The sequence below is a fragment of the Hippocampus zosterae genome, chromosome 1, assembly GCF_025434085.1.
Source record: "Hippocampus zosterae strain Florida chromosome 1, ASM2543408v3, whole genome shotgun sequence".
Taxonomy (NCBI): domain Eukaryota; kingdom Metazoa; phylum Chordata; class Actinopteri; order Syngnathiformes; family Syngnathidae; genus Hippocampus; species Hippocampus zosterae.
In genome coordinates, this window is record NC_067451.1 from 37,457,606 (window position 1) to 37,481,976 (window position 24,371).

The 24,371-nt window shown below is 44.6% G+C and overlaps 1 protein-coding gene and 1 long non-coding RNA gene across 2 annotated transcripts in view; one reads left to right on the top strand and one right to left on the bottom strand.

Moving 5' to 3' along the window:
- Window positions 1-24,371, bottom strand: part of LOC127596640 (UV-stimulated scaffold protein A-like) — a 96,745-nt gene that overhangs the window by 49,270 nt on the left and 23,104 nt on the right. Inside the window, exons 7-8 of the mRNA XM_052059389.1 lie at window positions 16,861-16,970; window positions 12,837-12,965 (exon numbers count right to left, since the gene is read on the bottom strand). Of these exons, the coding sequence (XP_051915349.1) occupies window positions 12,837-12,965; window positions 16,861-16,970 (239 nt within the window). The remainder of the gene's footprint in view (window positions 1-12,836; window positions 12,966-16,860; window positions 16,971-24,371) is intronic.
- Window positions 13,495-14,272, top strand: LOC127597860 (uncharacterized). Its single transcript, XR_007961786.1, has 2 exons — window positions 13,495-13,655; window positions 13,731-14,272. It is a non-coding gene; the product is annotated as an uncharacterized LOC127597860 (long non-coding RNA).

The window sequence follows — 24,371 nt, forward strand, 5'->3', positions numbered from 1 at the left end:
TTCCCACTTCATGTCCTGGGAGACTGTGATTCCCAGGAACTTGAAGGTCTCGACGGTTGACACAGGGCAGTTGGATAGTGTGAGGGGCAACTGAGGAGAAGAATGTTTCCTGAAGTCCACGATCATCTCTACAGTTTTGAGCGTGTTCAGCCCGAGGTTGTGTCGGCCGCACCAAAGCTCCAGCTGCTCCACTTGTTGGCGGTACGCAGACTCGTCGCCGTCTTTGATGAGACCGATGACCGTGGTGTCGTCTGCGAACTTTATGAGTTTGACAGCTGGATCTGTTGAGGTGCAATCGTTTGTGTAGAGAGAGAAGAGCAGTGGCGAGAGGACACATCCCTGTGGGGCACCAGTGCTGGTAGTGCGTATTGATGATGTTGTTGCTCCCAGTCTCACCTGTTGTGTCCGTCCCGTCAGGAAGCTGAGGATCCACTGGCAGATTGTAGGGGACACACCGAGGTGGAGTAGTTTGGGGGTGAGGAGTTCCGGGATGATGGTGTTGAACGCAGAGCTGAAATCCACAAACAGAATCCTTGCGTAGGTCCCTGTGCTGTTGAGGTGCTCGAGGATGTAGTGCAGACCTATGTTGACTGCGTCTTCCACAGACCTGTTTGCCCGGTAGGCAAACTCGAGAGGGTCCAGCTGGGGTCCAGTGACGTTCTTTAGGTGATTCAGCACAAGGCGTTCAAAGGACTTCATGACCACAGACGTCAGGGCGACAGGCCTGTAGTCGTTCAGTTCCGATGTTGCCGATTTCTTGGGAACTGGGATGATGGGAGACTGTTTGAAGCAGGATGGGACCTCACACAGCTCCAGGGATCTGTTGAAGATTTGTGTGAAGACCGGAGCCAGCTGGTCAGCGCAGACTTTCAGGCAGGAGGGGGACACTTTGTCGGGCCCCGGAGCTTTCTTGATCTTTTGCTGCTTGAAGAGCCGTCTCATGTCCTGTTCGTGGATCTGTAGTGGAGAAAAAGAGGGTGGGGGGCTAGGTAGAGTGGTTTCTGGTAGAGGTGGGTGTGTGTGGGAAATGGGGCTGTCCTTTTCAAATCGGCAGAAAAACATGTTTAGTTCATTAGCAAGACCCTTATTGTTCACTGTTTGGGGGGATGGCATTCTATAGTTAGTGATTGCTTTCAGGCCATTCCATACAGATGCAGAGTCGTTAGCAGAGAACTGGTTTTTCAGCCTCTCTGCATAGCTTCTCTTTGCGATGTTAATTTCCTTTGTCAATTGGTTTCGGGCATGTTTGTACAGTGCCCGATCTCCACTTCTAAATGCGGCCTCTTTCTCTTTCCTGAGTTGCCTGAGTTTGGGAGTAAACCATGGCTTGTTATTGTTGAAGGAGCAGAACGACTTCGTTGGTACACACATGTCCTCACAGAAACTGATGTATGATGTTACAGTGTCTGTGTATTCATCCAGTGTGCCCGTTGAAGTTTCAAAGACGCCCCAATCAGTGCAGTCTAAGCATTCTTGTAGAGCTAGCTTTGCTTCATCTGTCCATTTTTTCACAGTCTTAACAACCGGTTTAACACATTTGAGTTTCTGTCTGTATGTAGGTATTAAGTGGATTAAATTGTGGTCAGAAAGACCCAATGCTGGGCGGGCGACCGATCGGTATGCATTTTTGATTGTTGTATAGCAGTGATCTAGAATGTTGCCTTCTCTGGTGAAACAGTCTATGTGCTGCTTATATCTGGGAAGTTCACGGTTAAGATGTGCTCTATTAAAATCGCCCAAAATGATCAGGGGTGACTCTGGGTATTTTAGTTCGAGTTTGTTTACTTGTTCGGCTAGCGTTTGTATCGCCGTGTTAGCGTTAGCTTGTGGCGCAATGTAAACACCGACTAGTAAAAAGGAGGTGAACTCACGTGGCGAGTAGAATGGCTTGCAGTTTAAAGACAGCGACTCCAGGTCCGGGCTGCAGTGTGCGTCGAGCTTCGTGACATCAGTGCACCATTCTTCGTTGATATAGAAGCAAATCCCACCACCTTTCGATTTCCCCGATAGGTGCGTGTCGCGGTCGGCTCGGAGAAGGCGGAAGCCGGGTAGATGTAGCGCGGGATCTGGATGGCGGTCACTGAGCCAGGTTTCAGTGAAGCAGAGCGCAGCAGAACGTGCAAATGTTTTGTTGGTCTTTGTGAGGAGAATAAGTTCATCCATCTTGTTTGGCAGAGATCGTAGATTAGCAAGATGGATCGATGGGAGCGGGGTTCGAAATCCGCGCTGCCTGAGCTTGACGAGCACGCCGGCTCGCTTCCCCCTCCTCCGGCGGCATCTCCATGCTCCGTACAGCGCAGCCGCTCCGCTCGCGATTAGCTCTGAAAAACCTTGTGGATTTTCGTGTGCTGGTGAAAAAAGACCGAGCGTAGACTCCCCAATGCGCAGCAACTTTTCCCTCGTGTAAGTAAGCCGCTCAGGGTCGCCAAAAACAAACGAAAATGACAAAAACAGGGATAATACTAGGGAGCGTGTGACCGAGGCTGCCATACCTGTCGGTGCCTGATGACGTATGTATGTATGGTCAGGAGCTTTCGGGTCCTAACGTCCATGGTCTGAATCTCTTCCTTTGGCCACCTTATTATTCCTGATGTGTATTTGATCACTGGCAGGGCATAGCTGTTTATTGCCCGGGTCTTATTCTTGTTATTGAGCTGGCTTCTTAGGACTTGCCTCACTCGCTGGAGGTATTTGGCCGTAGCCGCTTTCCTTGTGGCCAGTTCGAGGTTGCCATTGGCTTGTGGTATTCCGAGGTACTTGTAACTGTCCTCAATGTCTGCTATTGTTCCTTCAGGGAGTGAGAGCCCTTCAGTGCGGACTACCTTTCCTCTATTAGTCACCATCCGACTACATTTCTCAAGCCCGAATGACATCCCGATGTCGCTGCTGTAGATGCTGGTCATGTGGATCAGGGAGTCTGTGTCCCTTTCGCTCTTAGCATACAGCTTTATGTCATCCATGTAGAGGAGGTGACTGATTGTAGCTCCATTTCTGAGGCGGTATCCATAGCCTGTCTTGGTGATTTACTTGGCTTAGGGGGTTCAGTCCTATGCAGAACAGCATTGGGGAGAGTGCATCACCTTGGTATATGCCACATTTGATGGACACTTGGGTAAGTGGCTTGACATTGGCTTCAAGTGTGGTTTTCCACATCCTCATTAAGTTCGCAACGAAGGCTCTTAGGGTCCTGTTCAACTTATACATATCCAAGCATTCAGTGATCCATGTGTGTGGCATCGAGTCATAGGCTTTCTTGTAATCAATCCAGGCTGTGCACAGGTTGGTACGTCGGGACCTGCAGTCTTGTGCGACTGTTCTGTCAACCAGGAGCTGATGTTTGGCTCCTCTGGTATCTCTACCAATGCCCTTCTGTGCTTCACTCATGTATTGATCCACTTATCTTAGCCGCAATGATGCCTGACATGAGCTTCCATGTTGTGGAGAGACAGGTTATTGGCCGATAGTTGGATGGGACCGCACCCTTTGAGGGATCCTTCATGATCAGGATCGTTCGCCCTTCGGTTAGCCATCCTGGGTGAGTCCCATCCCTCAGCAGCTGGTTCATTTGTGCTTCTCGGCGCTCATGGAGTGCTGTGAGTTTCTTTAGCCAGTAGGTGTGGACAATGTCCGTGCCTGGTGCTGTCCAGTTCTTCATATCTGAGACTCTTTGCTGACTTTTCCAAGATGGCGCCCGAGTAGGCAGCCTTCGGCAAGTGCTCTTCAAGAGCCTTGCTTTTTTGTTCTTTTTTGCTGTTTTTGTCTTTTGTTTTGTCACATGTTGTTTGTTGTTTCATTGTGTGGACCCGATATGGACTGTTTTCAGCGCTTTTTGGCCACGACATTCGTCAAAGGAGCAGTATCTGTGCTTGGTGGTTGCGCCTTCTCGGCAGCACGCCTGTACCAGCACAGATTTTGATTGGGAGGAATGTCGGCGCCATTGACTGTCGGTGCTGGACAGACCTGGGGGGCTTGTGTTTTTTGCGCCAGTAATGGGCAGCATTTTTCACAACCCCGATTTGTTCAGTGGCTATGTCAGCGCTGTTGGACAGTCGACGTTGGTGCGGCTGGATGGATGGCCGCTGAAGTTGAGGAGGAGGAGAGAGGAGCGTTGGCGAAGAGCGCCGATGCGTATTTGGAACCGTGAGTCGCCGCTTGGAATTGAAATGGATTTCCATGGGACAGGAGAAGTGAACCAATCTCTTTTTTCGTCAATGGATGCTACAGCTTCTTGTTGACTTTGAAACTTAGCTTGTAGCCGACGTGTGCACATTTTGAGCATGACGTCTCTGATCCACTGGTTAAAGGACACTTTGATTCTCTCCTCTTTCATCTCAAACTGCTTCAAACAACAAAGCGTGTGACGGAAAAGTGGTTAGGACTGCACGACTGTCCGTGTTTTATGTTATTTGTTGTGTTTATTATTTTACTTAATGTTAACTGTTTTGTTAAGCGCTTTGTTACAGCTGCCGCTGTTGTGAAAGCGCTATATAAATCAGCAAGTATTGTATTGTAATGCTGTTCACATTTTGACATCAAGACATCATCTGTAAATTTCCCCAGTGTGGGACGAATAAAGGATATCTTATCTTATGAGACCAAGATGACAATTAACAATGGATGAACAGTACTTGCCATTGTGATGCTTCAAACAGGGTGTTCTCAGACACAGGTTGCCACTGAGCTATGAGTATCATCAGCAGGTTGCAATAGAGATAACGAGAGACTGGAAGAGTCACAGAAAGATGTAAAAGAGGAGGTTCTTTGGCAACATCCCATGCTGATCCCCGCGAGATTGTGAACAATGCTCTGAGAAACCGGATGATGAATGCCACTCAATTCCAGGCATGTTAAAGGGAGGTGACAGGCACCCAAGTGTCACGTCAGACCATTCGAGACAAGTTACATAAGCGTGGTCTGCGTGATTGACGACCTGACCACACCATTAGGCACAGGCGTCATCGTCAAGGAGCATTTACACAGGTGTGTTGCAACAGAGAGTCGGAAAACATGCAGGGCAGGGGCCCTCCATGACCTGAGTTTGACATCTATGTTCTCAAAGCTCTGTGGTAAGCAAGATCTGATGTAGCACCCAAATGTGGGGCACGAAAAATATAGTTGTGGCTCTGATGAACCCAAGTAGGGTTCTTTAGAAGTTTCCATAAATTTGCAAACACTTTACTGACAAACTGTCATGTCAGAGGACCCTGTGTTGACCTAAAATAGTCTCTTTGCAGAAGATACATTTCTGGGAAAGAACTTATTTATTAGTCATATTTTTTGTCACAGAGCTGAAAGAGGCTCACCACAAGAAAGATAGAACTGTTTTTTGTCAAAGACAAGGGTAACAGGAGTCCTTTTATTTTTTTAAATAATGTGTGTTTTTGAGACGCAAGGAAATTTCTCGATCAAAACCAAAAAAAAAAAACTACGGTAAATCTTTTTTCCAACAACGATCACAGTTTGACCATCGCCGCCATGTTGTTTTGATGTCGCATTAAGTAATCTCGCAAGGCGAGATTGGCGAGCTTGGCCTTCACCTCGCGGGAAGCAGACGATTTCCAAGTTGTGTAACGTTAAAACAAGTGTTGCGAACAAGTATTGTGAAAGTTGATTGCAGCGATATCACAGAGGAAGCAGCTAAAGTTGGATAGCCTTGCATCATTGGAAGCACAGAAAAGAGAATTTATGAACTCAAAGACTGAACCATTGGATGAATTAAGAACCTATTTCTCAACAAATCTTGTATGCCTGATTTTTTAAATTTTTTGCAGCATTTGTTTATAAGAAATAAACCTATTATCAATGTATATTGTTGTTGTTTGTGTTATTATCATATGCAATTGAATAAGTAGACCATTTAAGAATTCAAAATTTGGGACTCTCTAAATGCATAATGAGACTCGTACTTTTCTGATCAGTGAGTCCCTGGGACTCGCAGGACTCAAACTGTAAAATGATCACTGCAAAATTATCAAAAAAAAATTTTTTTTTTCATTCAGGGTGTCCCCCGCCTAATGCCCGAAGACGGATAGGCTCCAGCACCCCCCCCCCCAACCCTAGTGAGGATTAAGTGGTTCAGAAAATGGATGGATAGATGGAAACTACATCTTTTCTTCGATTTGATTCTTCTTGGGACAATTTTTCCTTTGATCACCACCTTGGTCCAAAGATAATTTTGCGTTTAGTGGAACTCTATTAACAGTGGATTACAATTTTCTATGGTAATTTTCAATTTTCTATAAAACCACACGCACTCAAATTGCTTGTCCTGCAAGTACAGTAACGATGCATGAGTGCCGCTGACTAACCAGGAGTTGCAGAACATCCCAACCCAAACCTATGGGAGGTTTTGGAAGGAGAATCTACAACTACTATACTTGCAAAGAAGCAAGATGGCCACAAGAAGGGGTGAGGCAGACCACGGACCGGGACTCTCTCTTGAGGAGCCCCAGCCTACCCTATCTGTAAAGAAATCTCAGGATTACATACTTTGCTTGTTCAACTTGTTTTAGATCGAAGAGAACAGGAACCCTGGACACCAAAGATAAGAGGAGTGATTGAGGAATTAAGTCCATCCACCCGGAAGCAGGAACTCCCAACAGTAATGGTGAATCATTTTAATTTGAATAAACTGGCTGAGATGATGGTGTATCGTAGTAATCTATCCTGATGTTAGCACTTCCAAGAAACAAACAGATGGACACACACACGCGCACACACACACACACAAACACACACACACACACACACACACACACACTTTGATTGTTGCCCACAAATATGCCTTTACTACACTGTGTTGTCAAAATACTTGGCGTCACCATCCGTTTGGAAGATCAACTCAAGGCTACTGGTACATAGACAAAGCCCACAGAGACAGCAGGATAACATGCAAACAGGGCTGAAATGAACAAGGGCCCCTGTTGCTTAAGCTTGTAGCACATTAACAATTTATCACCAATATAGTCTTTTTTGCCCATCTCATATCCATTTAGATTTTGCTCTCCTGATTGTTACTGTATGCCAAGAAATGTATCTCACACTAATGAAAAACCTTTCCCTCCTTGTCTCTCTTAACTACATTCTTTTTCACTGTTCAAATGTAGCCCTCAGTTTGGCCAAAACACACATGACTTCTTTGTCTCAAGGGAGTAGTCAGGTCGAATGATCAGTAAAGTGACATCTTTATATCACTAATCTTCTGTGGCAGGTCTATTAGCCAGCCCAGAGCTTTCCAAACCATTTTCTATCAAGGAGAATTTTCTCAGCTGTCTAGTTAACGTCCCCTTTCTATCTATCTTGTCCAGATCATCCATAAAAACGTCATTCTACATTCTCACCATTCCAATCACGAAATTAGACTCTATTTAACATGGCACCCCCTCAACTACCTTAAGATACAAAATTATTTTTCTACAAAGAACAACCATATACAGTAAAAGCCACACTTTATTTGTGGGGCCCAGGAATGAAATAACATACTAATTTAGGGACGATAAAGACACAAGCAAATCCATCCGATCCAGCCTGATGATCCAAATGGATCTAGCAGTTGTAATGGGGAAACCAGCTTCTCATATACAGTACAATGAAATCAATAAAAGCCCCTTGAACAAGTGTGTGCCTCCAGTAACAGTTTATAATTATACGCGACAAACTATATATAGAGTACATAGAGTATATGTCAAACGATCAAACTATTTAATCGAATTAAAAATGCAAATGTCATAATTAACGCAAATTAAAATTAATCGTGATTACTCACATTTTCCTTTTTTTTGTCCTATTTTTTCCCGTTTTATTGCTCTCATCAACATGGAATAATGAATTAGTTTTCTATGTGCAAAATGCAAATATTTACTGAAACAACGATTTTCAATTTTACATGAACATTTTTCACTTGGAGCAGTTATTCAAACATAATCTCTCACACAATATTACTGTCTCCCAACAACAGTGAAAAAATATTTTGCCACACAACAGCTCCTTTAACAGCGCTTTTTCGGGAATCAAAACAGAGCAATATAACATTATAAAGTGCACATCTAAGGTAAACTAGTACTCAGCCTGTAGTGGATTTAAGGCATGGTTGCATATTTCGTTTTTCTCAAGTTTGCCTTGAACACAGCATTCAGGCTATGTTGATTCTGTTGGTCCTTCTTGCGCGCAAGTCTCTCTATGGTTTTGTGTAGACATCATTTCAGATGACTACACTTGTTTCGAGGCACAACACAACACTGGAGACATTTTATTTTCAGTGTGTTCGCTACAACTGCCCCGCTGAACTCTCGACGTGCCTCAGCGCACAGTCACCGTCAGATGAACACAGAGAAGCTCCACCCCCTTTATTTATATGGACACGGAACACGGTAACCTGCCACACAAAATAGTTTCAAAAAAGTAACAGTCGCGTCAGTGGCATATATTGTACTCAACAGGCTAACTGCTCTTTATTCACCAGAAGCTCATCAACCTCGTCTCTTATTTCTCTCCCAAAACAGTGTATTCTCCCGCTTAGTGTACCTTAGCCTTCTCCGCTACGTACAATCTCTGTACACAGCTTGTAACGGAGGCTCTCGCTGGCAATCCGTAGTGGAGTCGTTAGATGCCATGCGAATGATTTCAGCTTGAGCCAAGCTGTGGACAATGTTGACAGGCTTGCATGCAGTAGACATATATTTTTACAGTGCAAAACAAATGTGCAAGGACCTGTGCAGCGCGCTTGTTGTTTTGTTTCTGGTTTATTTATAGAGCAACGTAACATCCGCTGTGACGTGTGACGCGTTAATCTCGCGAGAAAAATTTTAATCATGTTAAAATTCATTTAAAAACGCGCTAAACTGACAGCTCTAAATATATATATATATATATATATATATATATATATATATATATATATATATATTCAGTGTATGTATGTATACAGTATGTTTTTATTGTTTATATGTACTATAATATGTCTGCCCGTCTCAGTACAATGGGGTGCAGAGCCTTCAGTCGCTCTGCCCCCAAACTCTGGAACTCACTTCCTCCCAACATTCATATTGACTCTCTTTCCATATTCAAAACCCAGCTCAAAACCTACCTATTCAGACTTGCCTACCAGCCTTAAATCTTTCTTTCTTTGTTTATTATTTTATCTGTGTTTTACTATTGCTCTTGGTTGTACAGTGTCCTTGAGTGTTATGAAAGGTGCTTGCAAATGTGATGTATTATTATTATTATTACAGTACATGTATATGTATGTCTGTATATATAGATAGAGAAAAAGAATCAACCCATGAAATTTGTACTACGAGGTGGATATGCTAACCAGTCAATGATCCCCTTAATTTTATGGGATACTTAAGTAACTAGCGGCAGAGTTTGCAGTGCAGAGGTGCAGGTTTCAGTTCCAGCCTTCATGTGTGGAGTTTGCATGTTCCCCCGGTACCTGCGTGGGTTTTCTCCAGGTGCTCCAGTTTCCTCCCACATTCCAAAAACATGCATTTCAGGCTGATTGAACACTCTAAATTGTCCCGAGTTGTGAATGTGAGTGCGGATGATTGTTCGTCTCTGTGTGCCCAGCAATTGGCTGGCAACTGGTTTAGGGTGTCCCATTCCTACTGCCTGAAGAGCGCTGGGATTGGCTCCAGCACCCCCCGCGACCTTTGTGAGGATTTAGCGGATTGGAAAATGGATGGATGGACTTGACTAACTCTCAGTTCCAAATACGTGTCTGTGCTCCGCACCAACGCTCCTCTCCCCTTTCTCCTCATCCTCGACTCCACGAGCCATCCATCCAACCGCACGAAGGCTGTCCAAAAGTGCCAACATCTCTGCTGAATGGGGCTGTGACAATTGCTGCCCATTGCAGGTGCAGAAAACACAAGTATCATGGGGCTGTCGAGCGGCGACGGTCAAATAGCGCCAACATTCCTCCCAATCAAAATCTGTGCTGGTAAACACGTGCTGCCGAGAAAACGCAGCCATCAAGCAAAGATTCTTCTCCTTCAACGAATGTCATGAAAACGGTCCTCAACAGGTCCACACAAAGAATAACAGACACCATATCAAAAAACAAAAGGCTGCCAACTCAGGAGACATCTTGACATTTCTCTCAAGAACATGTTGATAATCTTGGAATTTCACTAAACCGTGCACAGATTCAAGACACCCTGTGCCAGACGCAGATACTTCCAAAACAAAGTTCTGGTTGTCAAAATCGGAAAAAGAGGACATATTAAGATTTTGAAGGCAATCTTTTCAGTGGTAGCTTCAAATATTCAATCATGGTCTGATCCGTTATCCATCATAAATCAAGCTTCGGCGGCACATAGAGCCGAGCCAATCAGAAGCCATAGTAGCGGAACCAATGAGAGGATGGATAAATTCACTTGTTACAGGGCCTGCGAGTGAATCTACAGTCTGATTGGCTAAAATAAGAACCAGCAATTTCAGTGATGTGTGTGTGTGTGTGTGTGTGTGTGTGTTCGACACATGCTATCGAGGTCCAGAAGGTGTGGGAAATAATATGTGGATCGAAGCTTAAATCTTATTGGACCAAAGAAAAAAAACCCCAAAAAAGCCAAAAAGAACTCCAAACATTTTTAATGACCCACAGAGGTCTGGAATCCTCCGTCTCAAAGAGGAAAAGAAACAACTGTTATGGACACAACGTTCAAAAGCAAACATCTGTGATGATATGGGCTGTGTTTAGTGCCAATGGCATGGGTAACATACACCTCTGTGAAGGCACCATTAATGCTGTAAGGTACATCAAGGTTTGCATCGCTGTTTTTGCATCAAAATTAATATTTTGCACCTCATTACTGTATTACATATTAAAAAACAGCTGAGAATGAAAGGCTGACCGTCCAAAGTTGTAATGGGTATTGGAAGCAGTTCTCATGTTCATTTTCAAAAACACCCACATTTTCCAATTTTAAATTGCCTAAAACTAATTGTCAATTCTTCACTGACTGCAGCAGCCGAATGCTTTGAGGCAGTAAGAACTCAGAGAGCAGATTCAACTTTCAGGAATAGTGAAAAATCTGAGGGAAAGCAGGAAAAGAATGGATATCTGGACACACACTGGAGCCTAATTTCGTGAAGTAGGTGGGGGACACCCTGAAGTGGTTGCCAGCCAATCGCAGAGCACACGTAGACAAACATCCACGCTTCCACTCACACACCCAGGGACAATTTAGAGTGTTCCATTCACTTGCCATGCATGTTTTTAGAATGTGGGAGGAAACCAGCGTAGGCTGGAGCTGGAATCAAACCCTGCAGCCCGAGGCCGACATGCTAACCAGTCGAACACCATGCCGCCCTGCACTGCTCTTATTGATAAAAAGTTCTCTGGATGCCGTTTTCTTTCAATTGCTTGCATTTAACCGTTTTTTTAAATACTTTTTGGGGGGAGCTTTATGGAGAGTAAATTTAAAAAAAAACTTTAAATAAATTTGACTTTGTAGAATTCATTACAGCGAAGCTTTTTAAAATAAATTTAGCTTCTCGACAAGAAAAAAAGTTTACTGTTATATACCAAATTAATTTAAGGATAAAAAACTATTGTTTTATGTGTGTTTAAAAACTGTTCATTCATTGTATTGTTATATTTTATTGTTTAATAAAATCCTTGCTTGAGTTCCCTGAACTTGAAAGTTGCTCTTCAAATGAAAAATATACAGTATGTATGTATTTTAAACCGTGTGTGTATGTGTGTGCGAGTGTGTGTGTGTGTGTGTGGGGGGGGGGGGGTAAGTGTAGATAGATTGATCGACAGAGCGTCAGACAAAGCGATTGATCCTGCAGGAGCTCAGCAGTAAGTTGAGGTAAATTTGAATGGTTTGAATCTGTAACAAGATGTAAAAGGACCAGGTAATCATGTAAAATTACTGCATTGATTTGAGAATAATGTCATGAAAAATGTGGAATCGTGAAAAATAGTTCCCAAGATGTTTTTAATGAGCTCAACTGCTCAAAGTTAGAAAGATGAGCTTTTTTTGTTGTCCATTCACATAAATGTATTTGCTTGTTGCTGTTTTTTTTTTTTAATTCATGAAGAAAACGTGGGGTTGTGGGACAGCTGGGAAATCTTGGACTGTGGAAAATAGTTCCCTGAATGTTGAACATTTTATGAATATTTGGAAGTTTGAATTGATTGAGAAATGTGGAATCCTCTTCAACATTGACACCATAATGATATATTTTTGTTTCAGCGAGAAAAAAAATGTACATTGATTTTGAGCCATACTGTGTTGCATTTTGGAGGTTCCTATATTACAATGTGCAAGGTGGGAAGGTGAACATGGGGAGAAAATAAAACCTGTACTTGTGGTTTTTGCATCAAAGACTTTCAATATGTGTGGTGGTCTGCAGGCTCTCTCTAGCGGTACACTAAAGGATTACAGCCAAAGTAAAATGCAGTTATATTTTTAATTTTTGCAATCATTTTGCATTTAATCTTTCCGAATTGTTTGTTTAAAAGCATTTAGTCCGGTGCATTGTTATTTTACTGTTATGTGAATTAAAGTTTAATCGAACCATTATTCAAACTTTTTTTCCCCTATGTTTAACCGAAGTGTGTTTTTATGTTCAAACTGCATGTTAATGCGTCTTATAATAATGTTAAATATCCCTTTTAGAAATAAAATCTCTGCACCACAGAATTTCTGTGTTGGCCTTAAGGGTGGTGCTTTGACAGCCAAGCATTAATTGGGTGATACTTTGTGCAAAATGTTTGAGAACCACAACATCTAGAGTAGAGTCATCAATGTTTTAGATAAAATAATATAATTAACTCATCATTCAAAGTCACATTTAAAATCAACTTTCACAAAATGCTAACTCACCGTTTTGTTAACTCTGTTCTGAGAGTCAATGTTCAACTTGGTCAATTTCAGCAGGGAAGCTTCGAGGGAGCTTTTAAGATACAGTGCTCGACTCAAGAGATGCTGATTAGCACCAGACTTCGTGAAGACCTATGAACACACAAACAAATGCACCTTTATCCGTTGCCAACATACACGTGTATTCATCAGATTACTCCAGATTAAAATCATACTGATGCCGGGAATAATATGGGAAGAGAATAAAGCGGGCTGGGGGCGATTTGGGGGACAAATTTTAAACAATAAAATTATTCAAATATTGCTGATGAAGCTCAAATGCTTCGTCTTTGAAAACCAGGAGTTGGATCTCCCCAAAACATCCAACCTCCCTTCCCCCAAATAGGATGTTTTCTTTTTTAAATACACTCAGTATTCCCATCCCCGGAATTCAATGGAAAGGAATATCCTTCACCCGGAATTAAAACCTATGGACTGCGATATTACGTGTTACCGGAACTTGCGTAAGCGGCAATTCCACTACCCGTAACCCTGATGGAGGTGGAGTGCCGCGGGAGCTTAAATACACGCAACGCCCACCCGATGCGACGGAAAAGACACAACGCTGAAACACTTCGCACTTTTCGATCATCAGATTCAAAACGACGATGTGTGAGTGAGTTTTTATTGCCGTGCGTTTTACTGTCATTGTGAATGATTTTAACTTTATTCACTCACGTCCTGGAGAACGCGGCACGAGCTTGAAAGCTGCACCCGCTCGACATGTCCAAAGAAACGTGTTCGCATCGCCGTTTTCATTCATCAGATTAGAAACGAAGATGTGTAAGCAACTTTTTATTGGCGTGCGTTTTACTGTAATTGCGAAAGATTTTAACTTTATTCACTTACGTCGTGTAGATCATCGCATCGAAACGTAGAAGAACTGTAACGACTGGAGCGGAGCGAGTGAAATGCATCCGTTTGAGCGAGGCTGGACACAAAGTTAAAAAGATCCAGCAGACGCAAATCTACGAAACTTTAAAAAACAAGGCATCGATTCAACTCCTGATGACAAGCCACCATCCAGCAAGGAAGCAATGCAAATGGCAACAAAAATCCTTCAGTATGCACATGAATTACCAGACAACAGTGATCAACGGGACAGTTACTTGCAACTAGCAAGAAAACTGTATGACACGCAGGCAAACATTGTCATAAACCAAAGAATGCATCCAACAAAACAATCCAAAATACAGTACACATTTTTTCCCAAGACAGAAAAAATAAACATTAAAATACTGTATGTATTTTACTGTTGTGTTTTTTTGGGGATACACCTGGATTGCAGTTTTGGTTATATAAACAGTTTTTGGACAGTATAGTTTTGTATTTTATTGATTGTGTTGTTACACGTGCATTTTGTCAACATACTTGCAGGTTCATAAAGGACATGTACCATGCTCATTTCCCAAATGAGGAATAGCTGTTATCAGGACAAATTAGACGGCGCAAACACGAGTCCGTACTAGAGAATATTTACTGTATTGAAAATCTCCGAATCAGTGAATCCACAGGCACAAACTATATGGGGTTCCATTGTTGACTGGAAAATAGAGGTCGACAGTAATCCCTCGTTTATCGCGTTTAATGGGGACCAAAACCACCCAGATAAACGAAAATCCGCGAAGTTGCGTCCAATTAACATAAACGGGTAAAAAAAAGTTTTTTTTAAACTCCGCAAACGGTCCGCGAGAAGCTGCAATACAACAGCAAGTCACTTAGAGCAACATATAAAATACATGTACTGTACACCATTATATGTAAAAATAAAATAATAATACATTTTATTTATAAGCGCAAACAATACGGGTTGAGCAGCGGCAGCCAAAACGCGCCCGCGTTCACTCAACCCGAAAGTCAGAAAGAAACCACAAGGGAGGCAGAGGGGGAGAAAAAAACCCCACGCTCGAACTACCCTCATTTTGAGGATAATTTGAGTGAGGCAAAAAAAAAAAAAAACTCCTGCACAAGCATATGACAATTACAACAGGTCACAAGACAAAAACAATGAAGACGGTGAAACAAGGGAATATATGAGGGAGGGGGTGATGGTGGGCGACTAGCTTCTGTGCATATTTTCATCAGGGGAAGGTCGAGATAGCAGATGTTGTTTTGGTAGCAGGCTACCCAAGAATTTAAGACAGCCTTTAGTGGCGTCGAACAGCCAAATCTGTGATTTCAGTCAATATTTGAGCACGGATTCCAGTTTCTCCAAGTTGTTGTCCATCCTGCAGTGACGCTCCAAAACCGCAACAGTTTGTGGTTGAGCACAGTCTGAGTGTTGGACATCCGCGTTATGCCATCCTTTGACCGGCAGCCTCTTCCAATAGAGCCGCTCCCGTCGGTTGAATTTTTCGATAGATCAGGAAACTGCTCACACTAAACTGCAGCATACCCGAAAATGTAGATGTCATCCACATCCTCAACGGGCAGTGTTGACAGGCACACCATTCTCCACTTCCTCCAAGGATCTAGGGTGTACCCAGCAGCTAAAGTCCCAGAGGGGCAAGTAGGCTCCCCACTGCCTGCTCTTCTCATCGAGAAAATGTTGTCAATGGCATCAAGAGACCAGCCAACCAATTCCATGTTTGTTTTTAGGTTGAAAATACGAAAGGAGGCTAGGAAAAGTCAGACAAAGACAGCACATGGACTGAATGGCGAGCAGGGAAGGGTGGGGGTGGGGTTGGGGGACCGGATAGAAAGCAAAAGCGTCCGCCTTCGTCGAGAGCCAAGCAAGAAGTGTTTGAAAAAATCTGTGATACACTGAACCCGCGATGAATGAACCGTAAACGTCCCAAGTGATGGAAACATCAGAAAGAAGGAACTAGAGAAACTCAAGAAATACCAAGGGCTCAGAGAGGGGCTGGAGAGAGCCTGGAAGGTAAAGGTGACAGTCGTGCCTGTGGTGGTCGGAGCACTTGGGGCAGTGACCCCCAAACTAGATGAGTGGTTGCAACAGATCCCGGGAACAACATCGGAGATCTCAGTCCAGAAATGTGCAGTGCTGGGAACAGCAAGGATACTGCGCAGAACCCTCAAGCTTCCTGGCCTCTGGTAGAGGACCCGAGCTGAATGAGGGACAGACACCACCCGAGGGGTGAGAAGAGGATTTTTTTATCTATATATGTACGGTATGTAGTGTATAGTATATCACTGGAAACAAGTTTTTTGTACATCCCTACAGTTAATATTTACATATACAGTACTAGCTGGTTCGCCGCCCTCCGGGCGGCTCATCAGCTAGTTCCTGCGGAAGGCTGGTAGGGTGGGGCTTCGGCCCACAAAAGTGTTGTTGCTTGGTTCAACTTTTTGTTCATCTTCATTGCTTATCGCGAAAATAAAGATGTTTAGCTCTACTAAATAACTAACAATTTCATTGCAATGCTTGTGGGTAGACAACATTTTTTCGCTAAGATGCCCGCGCGATCGTAGTGAGCCACTGCCTGAGCGGCGCAGTAGCGGCGCACAGCGGCGCGGTGAAGTAGGTACGTTTTGAAAAGGGACAGACGGAAGGACAGACCGCGTGCGGGACGACGCGCAATATATATATATAGAAGATGACAACTGGTTAATTTATTCATCAGTGATGTTCTACATCTGGCGGCCCGGTAGTCCAGTGGTTAGCACGTCGGCTTCACAGTGCAGAGGTACCGGGTTCGATTCCAGCTCCGGCCTCCCTGTGCGGAGTTTGCATGTTCTCCCCGGGCCTGCGTGGGTTTTCTCTGGGTGCTCCGGTTTCCTCCCACGTTCCAAAAATATGCATGGCAGGCTGATTGAACACTCTAAATTGTCCCTAGGTGTGAGTGTGAGCGTGGATGGTTGTTCGTCTATGTGTGCCCTGCGATTGGCTGGCAACCGATTCAGGGTGTCCCCCGCCTACTGCCCGGAGACGGCTGGGATGGGCTCCAGCACCCCCCGCGACCCTAGTGAGGATCAAGCGGTACGGGAGATGAATGAATGAATGAATGAATGTTCTACATCTACAAACCTGAACCCATCGGCGCACAGCTGGTAGGTGCTTGGTTGACAGTAGTCTTTGTAGATCTAACAATGTGGAAACTACAGCTTCATTATCCTCCGTCTCTTCTACATGAAGACCTGTGTCAAATAAAAATAAGACGCATATGAAAATCCTACTATTTCCACGTCTATTGAGGAAAGTAATGCAATTACAAGACAAATCAATTGAAAAAAAACCCATTTTATACAAGAAACAATGAAAGGTATTAATATGGTTAAAAAAAAAACAAGAACAACTCACAGTGAACCAAAAGCTTTGAATTAAACTGATGAGTACTGTGTTGAAATGACAAGTGTTTAAAGAGAAAAAATGCAATCTAAAAAAAAAAGAACATTAGACATTTTTGAAAATGCCTCATTACCATTTTTTTCAAAAATGTTTGAAAATGGAAAAAGATGGGAGGGGAATATATATATTTTTGGTTTAAATATGGTTTCTGTCACAGGACAAAAATGACACAAACATTATGAATGTTTTCCGATGCTGTAAAAAGCCTGCGACATGTCGGGATGTCAGTCAGATGTAAAAAAAAAAAAAAAATTTAAAAAGGTTATTTTCATGTACAATTCACCATGGGTATTTGCTAAGAATGGGAATCTGAGCGGCTAAGAGAAACATTTTTAAACGGTACACGCGAGCTACTTTGTGTGAAAGTGTGTCCCGTGCCTCGTTCATCTTGGCCGTTGCAGATTACCAATTACCGTAATACCTCAAAAAGGTTTTTTTCTGAACAGATTTCTGCTGTGTGTGGCGTGTTCAGATTGATCGATCTCAAATAGGGGATATTCAACATGTTGGATTGTTTTCACCTAACTTCTGACTTTTTTGGTGTGCCCCAAGGACAAACAAGCACGCAGCGGTTGACAAGTGACGTGCAGCCAATGAAAAAGGGATGAGGTGTTAAGGGAGTAAGGCGGGAAACCCAAAATCAAATGGTCCGGCAGAAAGTACCGTATTTTCACGACTATAAGGCGCCATTAAAAGTCTTAAAAATTTTCTCCAAAATGGACAGGACGCCTTATGGTGCGGAGCGTCCTTTGTATGCGCTGAGTTCCAAAATCTGACTGAAAGCCGACACGCTGTTTATATAGAGAAAATGCGGAAGTGACTGTGGCCAGGCATGCGGGAAAGAAGTCGGCCAATCAGAGAAGGGTGGGCGTGTATATATACATATGGAGAGGGAGAGAGAGAGAGGACAGGCAAGCTGGGGAGCAGTCCGCGAATGGTGAAGGGTGGGCGTGTAAGTGGACGCTAAAGGGATGCCGCAAGCAGGCACCAACACCTGTATAGAGTGTGGCAATGTGCATTGTTGCAAAACAACTCCGGTTTTGGTTTCTAAGAACCCCTGAAAATAAATTTGACAAAGAGACACGCCTACGAAGCTCAGTTCAAACTGAAAGCCACCGGTTATGCTTTTGGCATGCGTGCCCATCTCACAGCAGCGGTGAAAAACCAAGTCAAGCAAATGAACTCCGAGCTTGCCGTTATTCCCGGAGGCTTGACTAAAGAACTCCAACCGCTGGACATTGGCATCAACCGGGCGTTCAAAGTAAAGTTGCGAACAATGGATGATCGATGGCAAACACAACTTTACAAAGAGTGAGAGGCAGCGCTGGGCGAGTTACGCCACAATTCGCAACGAGAGGGAACGCAGCTTTTTGATGGATTACGGTACTTGCACAATTGTTCAATTCTTTCTACACACACACGCGCTGCCACCATGTTTCGCTCTGTTCTTTACTTTCAAATGTGGGAAAGCTTCACACGAGAGAAATGTTGACCTTGCTGTTGCTGCTCCTTCTTTCCGCTCGGCAATGCGTAGCAACTCACACTAGCATGTGATGCGTTCAATGACAACTGGGATGTGCAGTCCTCTACTTATGATACAGAGGATGAGGACTTTGATGGATTTCTGGGTGATGATTGATCGAAAAACGTGAGAACATTGTACGATGGCTAAATAAAATACATCCGAACTCAGTTCTGCTTTCGTTGCCTTTTTAAAAACGTGTTTTTAGCTTGTATCTGTACGTCTTGGCATGCTACCGTATGCTTCAAGCTAACGTGTTAGCGTGCGCGCATGCATGCCGTATGTTTAAGCTGGCGTATGTTTTACCACTGTAAAACTGCGCCCATTGGTACAGTGTGGTCTGTCTATGTGTAAAATACAGAAATGTCACCCATTAATGAGACTGCGCCCAACCGTACGGTGCGTCGAATAGTATGTGCTCGCGCTGTCTCAACTCCTTTGACCAATGGCTCTTTCAATTGCTTTTTTTCTACCAAAAACAAACCATAAACTGTCGCACTGCTTCCTCTTTGTTTCGTCTGGTATCAGGTTTAATCTTTAAGTCAAGTCAAGTCAAGTCAACAGTATTTATAGAGCACTTTCAAACAGCCATCGCTGCATACAAAGTGCTGTACATATACATATAACATATACAATAAACAGTAAGACGAATCAGTAATAAGTAATAAGTAATAAGGCGGTAGAAAGCACCAAGCAGTAAAACCAATAGCAAATCTAAGTCATGCTGAGTCAAACGCCAAAGAATACAAGTGATTTAAAGATGGCAGCGAGGAGGCTTGCCGAATGTTCAGTGGGAGGTCATTCCAGAGAGATGGACCAGCAACAGAAAAGGCTCGATCCCCTCTGAGCCTCAGTTTAGTTCTTGGTACGTCTAGCAAAGACTGGTCCACAGACCTGAGGCGCCGGGCAGGGGTGTAGGGGCGTATGAGCTCAGAGAGGTAAGGTGGCGCGAGATTATTCAGATTATTCTTTAGGATGTTTTATGAAATTTCCTGTCTGATGTGCGAACATTCATAAATGAAATCCGTTCATGTCCACGAAGAGTTGATTTTGCCGTGAAGCTGCACACCGTGCATGCAAAACAGTGATCCCCAATGTATAATCGTAATCTGTTATTTTAATAAATATATTGCATCAACCACATAATTTTGAGAATGCAGTCATAAAGTTAAATGTACACTTATTTATTCCTTCACATGTAATTTATTGTGCTCTAACAGTGATACATCCATCCATTTTCTGAACTGCTCTTCTTCACTAGAATAGTTTTACCAAAATTAATTTTTTAAATTAAATTTTTATTTAATGTTATTTTATTTTATTATATTTTGTTTTCATTCTGAGCAACTTCATACCTGGTTTACCAGGGGAGGTCAAAAATACATAAATTGCTCCTGAATCTGCCTTTCAACTTCTCAACGTACCCACTTCTCTAGAGCCCTGAACAGACTGTGACTGGGAGGTTGAGGAGTCTGATCCTCCTGTAGAACACACCCTCCAGTCCCCTTTCTGAAAAAAAGGAACCATCTCCCCACTCTGTCAATTCAGAGGCACTGCCCTGATGTCTGTGTGATATTGCAGAGCAGTGTCAACCAGTCCTGACCCACAACATTCAGAGCATTTAGGAACTTTAAGCATCCCACCACCCAGGGCCTTGCCACCAAGGAGCTTTTTAACCACCTCGGTGACCTCAACCCCAGAGGTAGGAAAGCCTGCCTCAGATATCCCAGACTCTCCTCATGGGAAGACATGTGGGTGGAATTGAGGAGGTCTTAGAAGTATTGTGCCGTGCGACACAACATTGACTCAAGACTTGCCGAGTTGAGATTAGCAGTGCCCCATTCCCACTATACACAGTGATGTCTGTGCACTACTACTTCCACCCGAGATGCTGAATGGGGCGCCAGAATTTCTTCTGGCTGTCTGGAAGTTAACTCCTCCCATGCCAGAGTTCTCATCTCGGTGACCGTCAAGGCTGTATTCCGATTGGCCAGCCAGAACTCATTCACTGCGTCTGGAGTCCCACAGGCCAAAAATGCCCGAAAGGACACATCTTCAGCTTTACAGCATCTTCTCACCACTCATGAACACCAACAGGTTTGTAGATTGTCACCACAACCAATTTTCGTCATCAGGCACCGACAGGTATGGCAGCCTCGGTCACACGCTCCGTAGTATTATCCCTGTTTTTGTCATTTTCGTTTGTTTTTGGCGACCCTGAGCGGCTTACTTACACGAGGGAAAAGTTGCTGCGCATTGGGGAGTCTACGCTCGGTCTTTTTTCACCAGCACACGAAAATCCACAAGGTTTTTCGGAGCTAATCGCGAGCGGAGCGGCTGCGCCGTACGGAGCATGGAGACGCCGCCGGAGGAGGGGGAAGCGAGCCGGCGTGCTCGTCAAGCTCAGGCGGCGCGGATTTCGAACCCCGCTCCCATCGATCCATCTTGCTAATCTACGATCTCTGCCAAACAAGATGGATGAACTTCTTCTCCTCACAAAGACCAACAAAACATTTGCACGTTCTGCTGCGCTCTGCTTCACTGAAACCTGGCTCAGTGACCGCCATCCAGATCCCGCGCTACATCTACCCGGCTTCCGCCTTCTCCGAGCCGACCGCAACACGGAGCTATCGGGGAAATCGAAAGGTGGTGGGATTTGCTTCTATATCAACGAAGAATGGTGCACTGATGTCACGAAGCTCGACGCACACTGCAGCCCGGACCTGGAGTCGCTGTCTTTAAACTGCAAGCCATTCTACTCGCCACGTGAGTTCACCTCCTTTTTACTAGTCGGTGTTTACATTGCGCCACAAGCTAACGCTAACACGGCGATACAAACGCTAGCCGAACAAGTAAACAAACTCGAACTAAAATACCCAGAGTCACCCCTGATCATTTTGGGCGATTTTAATAGAGCACATCTTAACCGTGAACTTCCCAGATATAAGCAGCACATAGACTGTTTCACCAGAGAAGGCAACATTCTAGATCACTGCTATACAACAATCAAAAATGCATACCGATCGGTCGCCCGCCCAGCATTGGGTCTTTCTGACCACAATTTAATCCACTTAATACCTACATACAGACAGAAACTCAAATGTGTTAAACCGGTTGTTAAGACTGTGAAAAAATGGACAGATGAAGCAAGGCTAGCTCTACAAGAATGCTTAGACTGCACTGATTGGGGCGTCTTTGAAACTTCAACGGGCACACTGGATGAATACACAGACACTGTAACATCATACATCAGTTTCTGTGAGGACATGTGTGTACCAACGAAGTCGTTCTACTCCTTCAACAATAACAAGCCATGGTTTACTCCCAAACTCAGGCAACTCAGGAAAGAGAAAGAGGCCGCATTTAGAAGTGGAGATCGGGCACTGTACAAACATGCCCGAAACCAATTGACAAAGGAAATTAACATCGCAAAGAGAAGCTATGCAGAGAGGCTGAAAAACCAGTTCTCTGCTAACGACTCTGCATCTGTATGGAATGGCCTGAAAGCAATCACTAACTATAGAATGCCATCCCCCCAAACAGTGAACAATAAGGGTCTTGCTAATGAACTAAACATGTTTTTCTGCCGATTTGAAAAGGACACCCCCATTTCCCACACACACCCACCTTTACCAGAAACCACTCTACCTAGCCCCCCACCCTCTTTTTCTCCACTACAGATCCACGAACAGGACGTGAGACGGCTCTTCAAGCAGCAAAAGATCAAGAAAGCTCCGGGGCCCGACAAAGTGTCCCCCTCCTGCCTGAAAGTCTGCGCTGACCAGCTGGCTCCGGTCTTCACACAAATCTTCAACAGATCCCTGGAGCTGTGTGAGGTCCCATCCTGCTTCAAACAGTCTACCATCATCCCAGTTCCCAAGAAATCGGCAACATCGGAACTGAACGACTACAGGCCTGTCGCCCTGACGTCTGTGGTCATGAAGTCCTTTGAACGCCTTGTGCTGAATCACCTAAAGAACGTCACTGGACCCCAGCTGGACCCTCTCGAGTTTGCCTACCGGGCAAACAGGTCTGTGGAAGACGCAGTCAACATAGGTCTGCACTACATCCTCGAGCACCTCAACAGCACAGGGACCTACGCAAGGATTCTGTTTGTGGATTTCAGCTCTGCGTTCAACACCATCATCCCGGAACTCCTCACCCCCAAACTACTCCACCTCGGTGTGTCCCCTACGATCTACCAGTGGATCCTCAGCTTCCTGACGGGACGGACACAACAGGTGAGACTCGGAGCAACAACATCATCAATACGCACTACCAGCACTGGTGCCCCACAGGGATGTGTCCTCTCGCCACTGCTCTTCTCTCTCTACACAAACGATTGCACCTCAACAGATCCAGCTGTCAAACTCATAAAGTTCGCAGACGACACCACGGTCATCGGTCTCATCAAAGACGGCGACGAGTCTGCGTACCGCCAACAAGTGGAGCAGCTGGAGCTTTGGTGCGGCCGACACAACCTCGGGCTGAACACGCTCAAAACTGTAGAGATGATCGTGGACTTCAGGAAACATTCTTCTCCTCAGTTGCCCCTCACACTATCCAACTGCCCTGTGTCAACCGTCGAGACCTTCAAGTTCCTGGGAATCACAGTCTCCCAGGACATGAAGTGGGAAGTCAACACCATCTCCATCCTGAAAAGGGCCCGGCAGCGGATGTACTTCCTGAGGCTGCTGAGGAAGCATGGCCTGCCACAGCAGGTGCTACGACAGTTCTACACTGCAGTCATCGAATCAATCCTGTGTTCTTCCATCACGGTTTGGTTTGGGGCCGCCACAAAAAAGGACAAAATCCGACTTCAACGGACAGTTAGGACGGCAGAAAAAATCGTTGGCACCGCCCTACCCACTCTTGAGGACTTGCACACTGCAAGAATCAAGACAAGGGCACGGAAAATCCTCCTGGATCCCCCGCACCCTGCCCACCACCTTTTTCAGCCACTCCCCTCAGGCAGACGCTACAGATCCATGCGCACCAAATCCAGTAGACACTTAAACAGCTTCTTCCCTCTAGCCATTAACTCCTTAAACAGTCACTGACAGTCACTCTTCTTGCACCACAAAATGGTACTTCAAAACTAGTGGTTACTCTAAAATGGTTCAATGATTTTGTTGTTTACGATGATACCAGTGCAGCGTGTTATACCGGAGACAAATTCCTTGTGTGTTCTACATACTTGGCCAATAAAGATGATTCTGATGATTCTGATTCTGATTCTGATTTAAGGCCACTGTGTGTCCATTTAACAATGGAGACACACTGGTACACTCTTACTCCATGTTTCTAGCCTCCCACGGGATGTGGGTGGAGTTCTGCCTCAAGTGGGAGCTGAAATTCTTTCCGGCAGGGCATTCTGTCATATGTTCCCAGAAGACCCTTAACAGGGATCCTCCCCCACCATTGGAGCCTACACAACAGCAGGTAGTGATCATTTGGACAGCTATGCCCCACTCTTAATCTCCATCCATCCATCCATCCATCCATCATCTACCGCTTATCCGGGGCCGGGTCGCGGGGGCAACAGCTTTAGCAGGGAAGCCCAGACTTCCCTCTCCCTAGCTACTTCTTCCAGCTCTCCCCGGGGGATCCCGAGGCGTTCCCAGGCCAGCTGGGTGACGTAGTCTCTCCAGCGTGTCCTGGGTCTTCC